The 14,949-nt window shown below is 27.9% G+C and overlaps 2 protein-coding genes across 2 annotated transcripts; one reads left to right on the top strand and one right to left on the bottom strand.

Moving 5' to 3' along the window:
• Positions 1-1,663: 1,663 nt before the first annotated feature.
• LOC115724629 (serine/threonine-protein kinase/endoribonuclease IRE1a) lies at positions 1,664-7,616 on the bottom strand. The gene is made up of 5 exons (XM_061116820.1): positions 7,443-7,616; positions 6,850-7,316; positions 5,500-5,955; positions 4,631-5,054; positions 1,664-2,557 (listed from the first exon to the last, which is right to left on the bottom strand). Exons 1-5 carry the CDS (start codon positions 7,482-7,484, stop codon positions 2,420-2,422), a joined length of 1,527 nt encoding a protein of 508 aa, XP_060972803.1. The 5' UTR covers positions 7,485-7,616; the 3' UTR covers positions 1,664-2,419.
• A 2,820-nt stretch (positions 7,617-10,436) lies between these two features.
• LOC115694705 (serine/threonine-protein kinase/endoribonuclease IRE1a) lies at positions 10,437-14,541 on the top strand. The gene is made up of 5 exons (XM_030621789.2): positions 10,437-10,986; positions 11,958-12,133; positions 12,682-12,940; positions 13,647-13,953; positions 14,368-14,541. Exons 1-5 carry the CDS (start codon positions 10,583-10,585, stop codon positions 14,515-14,517), a joined length of 1,296 nt encoding a protein of 431 aa, XP_030477649.2. The 5' UTR covers positions 10,437-10,582; the 3' UTR covers positions 14,518-14,541.
• Positions 14,542-14,949: the final 408 nt, after the last annotated feature.

The raw sequence follows: 14,949 nt of genomic DNA, 5'->3' as shown, positions 1-14,949 counted from the left end.
CGCTCTAAGATTTTAGCGGCTCATGGTTGGCAAAACATGCTCTGTGGTTAGACGATGAGTTATCCTGGTTAGAGGAGGTTCTAGCGCCAGTGGCGGACGTGGACGTCGTAAATTCATGAGTGATTTTAATCACTTTGTCAAAAAAAAAAAAATAGTATAATCCATGGACTAGAGACATGAATCATTACAACAGATGAGTTTATTGAAGTAAAATATGCAAAAATTGAAAATTGTTTCACATAAAGATTCTTGAAAACAAACAATGTTCTCTCTCTCTCAACCTTACTCTAAACAAACAAACAAACCAGAAATAAAAAGACATTGTAAAAGCACATTAAAAGATTATTATTCTTCAATAATCATGAGGTCCTGAAATATTTATACTAGGAAGTTGTATTGCCATTAGGAATTCGAGTAGGGCACCAAGGATGTAATAGAGAAACAACATTAGTTCTTCTTCCAAGTACTCTACGTGGAAGATGAAGAAGAGTTTCGATTTGATTGTGATTTTTACCAACCATTCGGCATTGAAAAAATTCAACATCTTCTTCAACATTATTATCATTGTTGGAGCGTGAAAAGAAAAACACATCTCCATCATCTGGATGAAAAGCGAGCAAAGTAATCTTGTGCGACAAACTCGTACAGCTTATCATCATTTTATTGTGATAATGCACCAAATTCCAACTACACACTTCTTCACAGAAGAACTGCGACAAGCGCAACCTCTCTCGAACTAACCCAATGTGTATCTTAGGTTGCAATGAATGTAAGTGGCCTATTACTTTTGAAAATTCAATTAGTTGGTATCATTGCTTATGGCCATAGTTTTTGGATAATTCAACATCTTTTCGAAAGAGCTAATCGCGCAGTTAAAAGTTGAGTAACTCCATTGTCCGGTCTCAGAAGAAAAAATAGCTAAATGGAATGAGTATGGCGGTACAATAGTTGTAGACTCAGTTACTCCAGTATTGATATTGACCACCTTATAGTTAATCATAAGATTATAATAATCATTTGATACCATTAGTCCAAATCTGGCATCAGTGTGGAAGAAATTGCGAGGTTGAGGAACCCCAAAAAATTGTTTTGTAAACGGATTGCAAATGAAAAAGCATTTTTTTAAGTGTCTAGATAGAAAGTGATAGCTTAACCATAGAGCTGGTAGAATGTTGTTGTTCTAGTTTTCTTGAAATTGCAACTCCCATACATTACTTTGTAGGATTGTTCTCCATTCTTCTACATTTGACACCGATCACCGAAGACCTGAGATTAATTTCACTGCCAAAGGAAGGCCCTTGCACTTTCTAACAATTTGCTTGCCAATGTCTACCAACTCCATTTGTACATTTGAGCCAATATTGTTAAAAGCATGTCTAGAAAATAGTTGCCAACAATCATCATCAGACATAGTTTGAAGATCCAGCACACATAAGTAATAGTGTAGGCTATTAGGATAAAGTGTATAACCTTGTTCTTTTTGAGTTCTCAACACATGAGTAAGAATAACTGAGAGAAAAATTAGTTTCCTTTTTATGTCTATAGATTTCGAAATTTCAGTGCAGAATGTGATGTTCTGATTTCTCAAATTAAGCTTCTATTTATAGTAGTTAAATCTCTTTAATTAAATTATTATTTAATTGTTTAAATAAATATTGGAGAGGATATCACATGGGCTTGTTTAAATTTAAGAAAAAAACAGTATACAGTATATAAAATAGGCAGTAAAAGAATAAATTTAGGCGTATAACAGTAAAATTGTAAAAAAATGAGAAAATAGTACCGGGTGTAAATTTCTCAAAAATTTATGGGATAAGTTGAGGAATACCTTTTTTTTTGTATCCATTAATGAAAAATATCCTCATATTATATTTTATTAAAATATACCCACTTTTATAAGTGAGCTGCCCAGTATACTCCCACTCTCTACTTAAGTCTAGCTTATAATTTACATTAACCAAAATGGTCTAATAGAAACATCATCTATAAAAGTAGGTGTATCTTAAAGAATATAAAAATGAAGGTAAAATTTAAACAAGTAAAATAAAATAGATATATAATTTAATTTTCTCAAAATCTATCATTCTCCAAGCCCAATACAACTCAAGGCCGACCCTAGTTACCATGTTACATAATGAGGAAATTACATTGTATACCCACTTTACTTTATTTGTTTTGATTTTTACCTTCATTTTTATTTTCTTTAAGATATACCTACTTTTATAGATGATGTCCTTATTATACCCCTTAAATTAATGTAAATTATATGCTAGACTTAAGTGGAAAAGTGGAGGTATATTTGACAAGTCACTCACAAAATTAGGTATATTTCAATGAAATATAATATAAGAGTATTTTGATTAATGGACACAAATAAAAGGTATTTTTTCAACTTATCCCTTACATAATCATATATTCATTATGCATGCATGCCTTCTTCAAAATAGCTCTTGAACTCTTCCTCCTCTTTGTAGTGATTGAGTATGACTTTGTACACTTCCATAAACACTTTCGGAAATCTTGGTGCAATGTATCCATCTAAATGTTGACCATCAAACTGAACATATATATAAATTTAATTATTATAGTATTATAAAAGCACTATAATGAATACAAAAGTTAAAAACAAATAAAGACATGGGCAATGATAGACTTAGATAAAGATAAGTGGGGACAACTAATCTGATTAACTTGTTCTTTTTTTATTTTTTTTGTTAAAAAGAAAAAATTATGTGTTTATAATTTAGTTCACATTATGTAAAAATTTATTTTGACATTTTTTACAATAAAATATATGAAATATGATATTCATTTATAGAATTATTTAATATGAAATCTAATATCAATTTTACTTAACTATGTTGTTCACTCGGTTGCTTCTGTTCATCGTTTTAGGTATGAAAAATGTTTGGTCTCGATCAGTGCTGTAAGTTCGTACGTGTCGTGTTGGTTTGGTCAGTATTTATTTGTGCTTTTTAAAAAATTGGTCGTGTCCTGCCGTGCTACAGTTTAATATGGGTCCTGTCGTGTCAATATTTTTTAAGGGTAGGCCTGGCACGACCCGTAAGCCCAGTATTTTCGTACCGTGTCGGTCCGTATTTCTTGAACAAATAATTGGATTGAGAGAGAGAGAGAGAGAGAGAGAGAGAGAGAGAGAGAGAGAGAGAGAGAGAGAGAGAGAGAGAGAGAGAGAGAGAGAGAGAGAGAGAGAGAGAGAGAGAGAGAGAGAGAGAGAGAGAGAGAGAGAGATTCTAAGATCATAGTGAGTGTGTGTGGAGGGATGTAAAAGGGAGTATCACTCTTGAAGTGATTTCCCTCAATGTGAGGCATTTTTTTATAATTACTTATACTGTGTTGAGTTGTAATCTTGGACTCATTCTATTGTGTACTACTGGCTATTCCTATTCAATAAAGATTTTTTTTTTTTGATGAATTATTGTGTACTCATTCTATTGTGTACTACTGGCTATTTCTATTCAATAAAGATCTACTATTCATTCATTATTGAGTTAAGTTTTCTTTCTCTTATTTTCAATTAAGTTCAAGTTTTGGTTTTTTTGATTGGTTTTAGTTTTGAATTGTGTTTCTTGTTTTGAGGGTGAGGATTCACCACATGTTCATTTATATTTCATTAGACGATCAACAAATCGAGTAGCACACTTTGTTGCTAGGAACTCTCAGTTTCATGCTGGTTGTAGCATTGTTTATTTTCCTAGTTCGGTTGAGTTGTAAAACCTTTTATACTCAGAATGCTAAGCTATTTTAATGAATTCGATATTTAATTTAAAAAACAAACAATATTCTTTATTAAATTATTTAAGTAAAAAATTACCTATCCAATTTAAAATTCAATCACACATAAAATTTAATTATTGGTATTGGAAAGTTTAAAAATTTAGGGAGTGTTTGGTAATACTTTTATTTTTTAATTTTTAGTCACAAAAATGAAAGTAAAATTTGTGTTTTTAAAAAATAAAAATGTGTTCTATAACTACTTTGTTTTTTTACCGAGATCGCAATCCTAACAATTTATATACTTTATTTCTTTAAAATACTTTTAGTACAAAAAACAGCTATTTTTAATGATAATTTTTTAATTACAACATAAATTTTTGTGACTAAATGTGACTTTTAGTCACAACAAAAAATTACTTGTGACTAAAACATAGTATATGGATATAAGTTGTCACTAATTTAGTTTTAGTCACAACAAATATTATGATGAAAAGTACATTTAGTCACAACAAAATTGTAATTTTTGTATTTAGCCACAGATTTTTTAGTCACAATAGGAATGATAATTTATAATTAGTCTTAACTTTTTTACTTTTAGTTTGTAGTGTTTAGTTAAAATTTATCATTTTACAAATTACTAAAATAATTAATAAAACATGTTTAGAGCAATAAGTATTATTATTCTATAAACATAAAGTAAAAAAAAATAGTAAATTTTAAATAAAAAATTAAAAATAAAATAATAGTTTACAACATCTAATAATGTAAAATGTAAAATATTTTTTGTTTAGTTTTTAAATATATATATTTTTTTAAAAAATATTATTTTACATTAGTTATTGTGAGTACTCTAACAACAATATTGCTTAATAATTAAATTAAGGGACATACATACCTCAATAATATTTCCTTCAATATTGATGTGAGTCAAAGTTCCTAGAGATTGCAACAAGTCTATAAAATTCCATTCGCGAAAGTGATCGTAACCGTAATTCGCCAAATTATTTTCGAGTTGCTCTTGTGAAATATTTTTGCTCTCGTCTATCGTTAGCAAAAGCCTTTTCGAACGAAGATCGTAGCTTTGAAGTGTTCCTCCCATTGTCTTCAACGTTTTCGAAAATTCATAACTATAAGTTATAATTGGTATAAGCAAGATCTTTCTATCCAAATCATCAAATATGGCAATTCCCTCCAATGCTTTTGAAAATTCAGAGTTCCTACCCAATTTTACCAATCTATTGCTTATGTCATATAAAAAAGAGTTTCTCACATTGGAATTCCATAGCATTGGATGGAGCAACACTTCGGCTGCAGTTGGCCTACATTTGTAAGGCAAATTATATATAGATAATATTAATTTAGACAAAATAATAGAATAATACTTAAGTTATAATTATGAAACTTCTGTAAGTACTTGATTCTTAATTGTTAAGTAAGTTATTGTCGCGTAATTCCTGATTGGTACAGCTCGTTAAATATTTATTGTTTAAAAAAATATTAGTTTAAATATATCAATAAGAAAATGACATGCGAATAATTTAGAAATATAATTTAAGTATTATTACTGTCAAAAATTAAACTTATGTATTTATTTGTTAAACTTAAACTCTTTTTATTTTTGATGTAGAATTTAATGAATACAAACAAAAATTATTTAAACATAAATTTATTAAAATTTTATCAAAAATACTATTTTGTGTAAATTTTTCGAATAATATGCTTCCAACGTTTAATGTTTGAAAAGATAAATGATGATAGCGTTACCTCGATTTAGGATCTTTACTTATTAATTTAGAAATGAGATCTTCAGCTTCTCCGAAATATGAGAGGAACTCCAAGTTCTTCTTGTCATCAGCAATGTTTGAATTACGATTGCGACCATCACGAGTGTCGAAGGGGTGGCTACGCCCCTCAGTGATACAAAAAGAGAGTACGCAACCTAAACTAAACATATCGACGGCTGTGCTTATCTTGTTTGTTTGATCATGAATGTTGATTCTTTCAGGTGGTTGCCAACCTTTGGTGCCATATGATGTGTTAGTGATTGAAGATCTATTATAAGGAAGTGGCTTACTTATGCCCATATCACAAATCTTTGCACATATAGAAATACCACTTTCATCTTCTTCTTCTTCTTTAAATATCAAAATGTTACTAGGCTTCAAATCACGATGCATTATTTTCAAGCTATGTAAATATTCAACACCTTTCACAATATCCCTGCATATATATAACAAATCTATTAATACATGATAAATTTAAGGCTATTTTGGATTTTTACTCCCTGAATTTTGACATATACTAAATTTTGTTCTTGAACTTTTTACGTCGTTAAAAATTCTCCTCGAACTATTGAGATTGTTAGATTTAATTTTACTAAAAAAAGTCTGACGTGGATGAAAATTTAAAGGGTATAATTTGGTATAAGTTAAAATTTAAGGGACATAATTCTGTAAAAAAACAAAGTTCGAGGGCACAAGTTAGTATATGGACAATCGGTGCCACATGAGCATAATTGAATGAAATTAGATCAAAAGTCTTTCAATTCAACAATCTGAATAGTTCATGGAGAATTTTTAACGATTTAAAAAGTTCAAAGAATATCATTTGATACATATCAAAATTCAGGGAGTAAAATGCCTAAATATAAATAAAAGTATATATACACATTTGTATAAATTAATACACATAGCTTGTAATTAATGATTGGTATATATTAAAGTACTTTGAATTTTTTGAAAATATATTAAAGAGCTCAAATAATTAATTGCAATGTACAAGAAATTCGTAAAGGTGCCTAACCAATTACCCTTACCTCTTGACTGTTCCTCTGAAGCGCGTTTTATTGTTTTGAACGAATTTATTAATTAATAGATCTTATGATTTTTATTCAAAAAAAAAAAATAAAAATTTACCCTTAGCTCTTAGGATAATCAGTTATCTTGTACTAATTTTCTCATATATTTTTTTAAAATTTTCTCATAAAATACTTTGTTCGAAAAAAAAAACATATTTTTCACGCCATGCCCTAAAAATTTATTTACACCGGAAAATAAATTTATACCCTTCTTAATAATTAGTTCTAAAAATTAAGTGCGAATAATTATTAATTACCTCATCAATTTTACTAAGAAATGAGTAGGACGACATAAAAATTTGATAGATGGTACCGTTCGATGATCTCCAAATAAGGAATTGCGTAGTAGTAATTCCGAAGGAGAAACATTATTAGGATCATGTCTAGAGGTACACAATCTCATGAACACATCCAAATCACAAACACCACGCTCGAGAGCGATGTAGAAGAAATTAGAATCTTTTTCCACACCATAATACCTCACAATATTTGGATGTTGGTTTTTCGATTTTTCGAGAGCCTTAATCTCTTTACCAACTATTTTGTAGTATTCTAATTGAAGCCTTTTCACAGCAACACTTGAACCGTCGAATAAACCCTCAAATACAATGCTTCCATAGCTCCCTTGACCAATTATTTTATCTGGAAAATATGTTAATTTCTCACTAATTACTCTTGGCTTATTCAAATTAGTATTAGTATCTGAATAATCACTTTCCATATCCTGAGTTTTAAGAAGAAGAAGAAAAAAATTATAATTATTAGATTAAAGAAAGACAAATATAATTAAGTCATAATTAAACTACTTAATATTAGATATATATTTATATATAAATAAGATTATAATTACCTCTGAATTATGTAATTGATCATCATCCATGATAAAATTCATCGTATATATATATATATATCAAATAATTATTATGCAGCCAATTTAGGAACTAGAAATATTTATATATGTTTATACATAGAAGAAAGATGTTTGATCGACAATGCTTAAAAACGTGTTAAGATCATTCATATGACTTTTTTTTTTTTGACCATATATATATATAAATAATCCTTAATAATTGCTAAAATTTATTGATGATTCAAAGAATAGTATTATTATTAAAAAATATATTTTGTAATTTTTTTTTTAAATGTAAAAGCATTGCAAATTGCAATTATTAATCATATGTATTTGTTTATGGAGAAAGCTAGTGATCTCTTAACACGTTTTGAACCAGTCTAGTGTATTGACCATATAAGCATCTTCTTTGACTATGTATTACTTTAGTAGAGAAAGCCAAATATATTAGGTAGCTTAGTATATATCACTTTATATTTATATATATTTATATAATTAATATGTACATTTATATATGTGCAGTTTAGAATTTATATAATTGTACGTATTAACATATATTTATATATTTGAACAAGTTGTATTGATGTATTAGTTTAGTAAAAACAAAGTCAAGCAAAACACGACTTGAAAAGAAATTAATCCAACATTTTCAAACTTAATAGGCTCTCCCCAATATATATATATAAATATATATAAATGAATTTTTTAACAGGTGCACAGCTCTGTTAGAGAATTTTTGAGTTGTTAGAGTGAATTATGTACGCACTAATAATAATTTGGTTAATCCTTTGATGAAAAATTTAGCTAGAGAGAAAATTCTTAAAACATCAAAAGGGAAAGTGACTATTGCATGTCCTTAGATTGATGAATCACTCATAATAATAATAGCAACCTGACCTATAGACTGGAAATCCAAAAAATAGATTCAATAAATAATAACAAGTTAATTATGAAGTGATAAAGTGAGATCATGCGAAAGCATGAAATCCTAAAGCAATTTATGAGTTAATAGAAGTTTTTAACGAGTTCCATACTCCAAGTGGAGTGGAGTACCGAGCTACAAGAGTACTCTTGATAGGCTTACTTATGTGAATGTGAGAGTGGGGCCGTTTTCTATGAAATTTTAGGCAAAATTTCTAAAACGTTCACTATACTAGGATAAACGGGCATGGTCATTAATGCACGGGCTTTTGATTATATCCTTGAAAATATTGTTGGGTGGTACAATATTAAAGATAGAGTTCAAGACTACGGGTCACTCTAAGAGAATCTAAATTGTATTCACTACCTAGAGGTTCAAATCGAAAGATATCTTTATTTATGTTCAATCTTATTGTTGAATGATATTGTTAGATGCAAATATTGGAACTTTTCACAAAGTTAGTGAATTTTTTAACAAAATGAGAGTGTCCTAGTGTGTGTGAAATATCATTAGTCCCACATGGGATATGAGCTCTTTTTTACTAGGGTATATAAGGTGCAACTTTGGCATATGGGATAGGGCTCCAAGGAGTACTCAATTTTATGTGAATGGGTGAGGACTGTGACAAACCTAGAAATTTTTCTTTGTGAGGGCTTTTTATTATTAAAAAATATTTATACATATATTATAATCATTTTAACTAGATTTATTTAATTTTGTGGAGGCTTTTCTACTATTTTAGTCTATAATTATCAAATTAAAAAAAATAATTTAATTTTTTAAAAGGTAATATTTTTGTTAGTGGGGCTATAGCCCCCACATTAAAACAATTGGGTCCGTCCCTGGGTGAGGAGACACACTTAACCCAACTATACACACGCATCGTCCATTTGATTCGAGTTGGTTAGTGTGGTGTGACACTTTATTTTTTAATAAAATAATTATTTTTTTATTTTATTTATTTTTAATTTATTTGAGAAACGTGTGTAATTGAAATTGATAACTTAGTCATATCGGTTTATGGGACACGTTCAACAACTATTCCCCATGATTCAAAAAACGTCCTTCTTCTCATTTTATTTTTTCATTCTATTAGTCTACATAATGTGATTGAATTAACGGGAGAAATACATATTTTCATACTGAGAAAAAAAACTCAGTTTTCACTATATAAAATTTCCATCTACGATATCTATTTTGAGGGTGTATTTGACGGTTCGCTACAATACAGTGGTGTTTTGATACAGCGCACGACAATTAGATTATTTTATCATGAGGACGACCGGTAATTTCTAACTACTTGCACAATTTTGGGCAGTGCCACAAACATTTTAAAGAGAGTGACTTAGTCTGTGACTCAATCTAAAATTTTTATTTAATTATATTATTCCTGTTTTATTTTTCAGTAGCTATTTAACAGTTTTATTATTAAAAAATATTTCTATTTTTTCTTTAAAATGTAAATAGTAAATATTATTTTAGACCCTGTGTTTTGCAAAGGTAAAATCATATGTATTTTGTTTATGGAAAAAGCTAGTGTTCTCTTAACACGTTTTGAACCGGTCTAGTGTCTTGACCATATAAGCATGTTCTTTGACTATATGTTATTTTAGTAGAGAAAGCCAAAAACATTAGGTAGCTTAGTTTATATCACTTTATATTTATATATACATAATTAAATATATTTGTATATGTATGTAGTTTAGAATTTATATTTGAACAAGTTGTATTGATGTATTAGTTTAGTAAAAACAAAGTCAAGCAAAAAACGACTTAAAAAGAAAATCCAAATTTTCAAAGTTAATTGATAGGCTCTCCAAAATATATATATATATTTATATATATATAGATAAAAATATATTTATATTAAATATTATACTTAAACATTTTCAAACTTCTAACAACTTTTGTATATAATAATGGCCACCCTACGTTAAAATATTATTTAATAATATTTCAAAAGAAAAAGTATAATATATTAACTAATAATTAATTTATTTGTTTTCAAAAAATTGTGATTTGTTTAAAAAGCATGTTGCAATTTTATATAATATTGTGGTTGAATGGGCATTTATGTGTATAATATAATATTATTTGATATCGATATTGTATAATTCTTATATATACGATGATGAATCGTTTTCAAAGACCGTAGTTTTAATATTTATTCTTATAATTAATAAGTATAATTTTGTTTCGTCTTAAAACTACTTAGGATATGCATCAACCAAGAGTGATTAGCGAGAAATTGACCTATTTTCCAGAAAGAAAGATCGGTCAAGAAAGTCACGGCGGTATTGCGTTTGAGGGTTCATACGAGGGAAGAAGTGTTGCCATAAAACGACTTCAACAAGCTAATGTTAAATTGGTTCGTAAAGAGATTGAGAGTCTTATAAAATCGGATGAACACGAAAATATTGTGAGATATTATGGTGTGGAACAAGACTTGGATTTCTTCTACATAGCTCTACAACGTGGTACTTGCAATTTGGATGATTTTGTAAAATTGTGTGGTGATGAAAACAACAAAGATGATCCTAAAAGAAATCTATTTGGAGATGATGATATTAAACCACTCACCAAACATGGTCGACCAACTCAGTTCTTATTAACATTGTTGAGGTAATAATAATTAAAGATATTAATTTCTTCTTTCAAACCCATATCATTTATAATTAATTAATCATCATGTAATATTATTAGTTTAATTGTTATGAGATTGTATATACATAAAATACTTCTTAATATCACTATTACTTTTAATTAACTAGTAATATCAACTTTAAAAATATTAAATAATTAGATTTTTATCTAATAAATAATAATGAAAAAAGAAAAATGTGACTTTCAATTAATAATTAATTGATAAAAACTATCTTTTAAATTATATCAAAAATATTTTTTATATAAAAAAACATAATAACTTTAATATTTTGCATAATTTTTTTAAATTTTGAGATTTTTACACTAAATACTGAAATTTTTAACTTTTTTTATTTTTTAATGTGGAGCGGAATATTTTTAAAAAGACTGTGCTTTCTTTTTAAAAATACTGTAGAAGTTTTATACTGTGTACTGTGTTAAGTTTTCACTGTTGCTCCACAATTGGTTTTTAGTTGTTCTACTGTTGTTTTTAATTGTTTTATTTTGTTATTTTACGGTTGTTTTAGATTGTTTTATAAAAAGATAATATTTTTGTAAAAAATTTCGCGTGACAGTACAATTGTAAATTTTTATCCAAAATTCAGTATTTTAATAAAAACCTAACAAATGATATTTTACATAATTTAAGTACATGTAGAATAATATTGTGAAATTTAAATAAAAAACTATTTTTGTTAAAAAAAATTATACTTTTACAAAAAAGATTTTTTATATTATATATTTTTACGATGTTCTATACAAACAACACGAAAACAACAGTACTATAACATAAAAATACATCAAAAGACCGTATTTTTTATAAATAAAATCTTAAAAACCGTAAAAAAAAAAAATTTAAAATTTCGTACAACCATATTTTTTATATATTTTTTTTTTGAAATAATTTGAATAATATTATATAATGGACTTATATATATTACTATATGCAGTGATATTGTTGAAGGAGTTAAATATTTACACAAGTTGAACATAATACATCGAAATTTGAAGCCTCAAGACATTTTGATATTTAAAGGGCCTGGACGTGTTCGTGCAAAGATTTCTGATATGGCCATAACTAAATTACTTCCTCATAATATTTATTCTATCACCAATAGTTCAACAGGCAAGTACTCTTTCATCAATTTTTACTTTACAATAATTTTTTTAAACAAGTGATCATAATAATTAAAGCTCTCCTTTATTTTAGTGTAATTTTTTTTTTTTTGCATAAATACTTAAATTTAATTTTTTATTACATAAATATCTAAGTTATATTTCTAGAATTTCGTAAGTACATGGTCGTTAAATGTCAAGTCATTATCCACGTGTTATTTTTTTATTGGTATATTTAAACTATTTTTTTGAGAAAAAATAAATATTTTATGACCTAGACCAATCAGGAATTGTCACGTGTGAATTTATAACTTAACAATTAGGTACCTAGAGAAGTTCCAGAATTATAACTTAGATATTACAATCGTCAAAAATTAAATTTAAGTATTTATTTACAACTGAGAGTTAAATTTATGTATTTATGTTGTTACTCTTTATTTTAACAATTACCTAATATAAATATATATTTACTTCACGAATTATATGTAAATTAGTTTGCTCTCTTTTACAATAATGTATTTAGCTAATTAAAAATTCTGAGTTTGTCACTGTACATAGGGTGTGACGCTAAAGATTGGCAACCAGCTGAACGTCTTGTACCGGGTCAGCACATAAGCACAGCGGTGGATATGTTTAGCATAGGTTGCATATTTTCGTTTTGTATCACCGATGGGCGTAGCCACCCCTTCGACACTCATGATGGTCGCGAACTTCATTTGAACATTATTGAGAACAAGATGGATTTGAAATTCCTCTCTCATTTTCCAGAAGCTGAAGATCTCATTTCTAAATTAATAAGTAATGATCCAAAATCAAGGTAACACTATCATTTCTTTTCCCAAAGTTCATAATTAAAATTAATATGAAGTGGGATGGATTTGTTCATGTTAAAAATTGTCTTAAAGTTTGTTATATTAAAAAATAAAATTATTGAAAATTGAACTTAGGGTCCTATTTTTTACTATTTTAGAAAATATAGGGTCGATTTTGTCATTTAACAAAACAGATCCTAATTAGTAACTTTTACAAAACACAGGATTCAAAATGATATTTAACCAAATTAATATGAAGTGGTGGATTTGTTAAGAGTAATATGCGGCATAAATAGTTTAACTCCCATTTATAAATAAATACTTAAGTTTAATTTTTGGCGGTAATAATACCTAAATTATATTTTTGAAACTCTATAGGTACGTGATCATTAGATATTAAGTTATTATTCAAGTGTCATCTTTTTATTGGTATATTTAAATTAATGTTTTCAAAAAAAAAAAATAAAAATTTAATGACTTGGACCAACCAGGATTTGCTACATGGTAATTTACTTAACACTTAACACCCAGGTAACTATAAAAGTTACAGTATTATAACTCAAGTATTATTACTGTCAAAAATTAAAGTCAAGTATTTATTTACAACTAAAAATTAAACTTAAATATTTACATAACAAATTATTCTTACTTATTTGGGATGCATCGATATATTTTTAGTTATTTTTTTTTAATTATTATATTCAACTGCAGGCCAACTGCAGCTGATGTGTCGATTCATCCAATGCTTTGGAAATCAGACACAAGGATATCGTTTATATATCAAACAAACATAAAAGCTAGGGAAGATTTGAACTCTACATTTTCACAAGCATTGAACAACATTAACATTGGAATAATAAATTCTAACTGGGAAAATATTTTGGATGATCTAATAAAAAAGGATATGCAAACACGAATACAACAACGTTGCAACTATAATGTTTCGAGTATTTTAGACTTGTTGCGACTTCAACGTAACTTGTTCAACCACAATAAAGAAAAAAAGATACTCTACCAGGTACGTACGTACATCATGATCATATAATAAAAATTTCGAGTACTAAAATTAAGCAAAGGTGCATGCAATCAACATTATTTTTATCGGTTAAGTGTAACAATGCATCGATTTCTTTTATTTTTTTTAGTATCTATATAGTTCTAATCTTAATTTTTAATTTTATTTTTAAAATAAACATAATTTTTGCCAATTTGTAAGACAATCTTCATTACAGGTATTAAACACGTCACACTTTTTTTAAAAAAAAACTTTAGAATAATTTTTAGTAAATAGAGTTCAAATAGTCTATTATAATTAATTATTTGAATGTCAAAAATACGAAAGAAGTACATCAAGTTCATCCTAGAATTTTCTTTAAGTTTATTTAATTTTTTTTAAAATTGTATATGTTAAATTTATGTATTTTTTGATCAGGATTGGAAATGGGCAGAATGTGAAGATTTAGAATCATACTTTGCAAACACATTTCCGAGACTCTTTATAGAAATGTACAAAATCATTTTCCAATACCATAAACAAGATGAAGACTTTAAGAAATACTTTGATGAAAGCCACAATTTGTAAGATCATGAAGATTGAAACCCTAAACGTGTTGCGAAAAGTATGGGTGTCTCCGAAGGTAACAGAAGGCGTACTTGGTGTAATAAGAAGTCTTAAGTTGGATTAAAATAAAAACAATGTCGTAGTAGTGTTTTGTTTGTTTGTTTGAAGACCACGATGCACGTTCCATCCAGGTTCGATGGAACCATGTCTCGACATCGACGGTTGAAAATGAAGACCACGGTGGTCCTCGGCCCATGAAATCAAAGCCTGCCCTGAGATTGGGTGAGCCTTAAGAAAAAAAAAATATCGGGTTCTTTATTTAAAAAATATGTGGTATTTTCGAAAACTACTTAAAATATGTATAATTTTAAGTAAAAAATATTTTTTTTGGCTCTTAAGCTGGGTGGGCTCTAGGCGCGGGCCTAATCCACCTTAGCCCAGGCCCAACCCTGG

Source organism: Cannabis sativa, chromosome 6 (genome assembly GCF_029168945.1).
Source record: "Cannabis sativa cultivar Pink pepper isolate KNU-18-1 chromosome 6, ASM2916894v1, whole genome shotgun sequence".
Taxonomy (NCBI): Eukaryota; Viridiplantae; Streptophyta; class Magnoliopsida; order Rosales; family Cannabaceae; genus Cannabis; species Cannabis sativa.
Note: the sequence above shows the minus strand (reverse complement) of the source record. Positions and strands in the feature narration are given on the sequence as shown.

What these genes read in the sequence shown, in the direction of transcription:
- LOC115724629 (XM_061116820.1), bottom strand. Translation starts at nt 7,484, where the DNA reads ATGAATTTTATCATGGATGATGATCAATTACATAATTCAGAG. An exon ending in ATCAATTACATAATTCAGAG is followed by an intron (nt 7,317 to 7,442) that starts GTAATTATAATC and finishes CTTAAAACTCAG; the next exon opens with GATATGGAAAGTGATTATTC. An exon ending in AGTAAAGATCCTAAATCGAG is followed by an intron (nt 5,055 to 5,499) that starts GTAACGCTATCA and finishes TTACAAATGTAG; the next exon opens with GCCAACTGCAGCCGAAGTGT.
- LOC115694705 (XM_030621789.2), top strand. Translation starts at nt 10,583, where the DNA reads ATGCATCAACCAAGAGTGATTAGCGAGAAATTGACCTATTTTCCAGAA. An exon ending in AGTAATGATCCAAAATCAAG is followed by an intron (nt 12,941 to 13,646) that starts GTAACACTATCA and finishes ATTCAACTGCAG; the next exon opens with GCCAACTGCAGCTGATGTGT. An exon ending in AAAAAAAGATACTCTACCAG is followed by an intron (nt 13,954 to 14,367) that starts GTACGTACGTAC and finishes TTTTTTGATCAG; the next exon opens with GATTGGAAATGGGCAGAATG.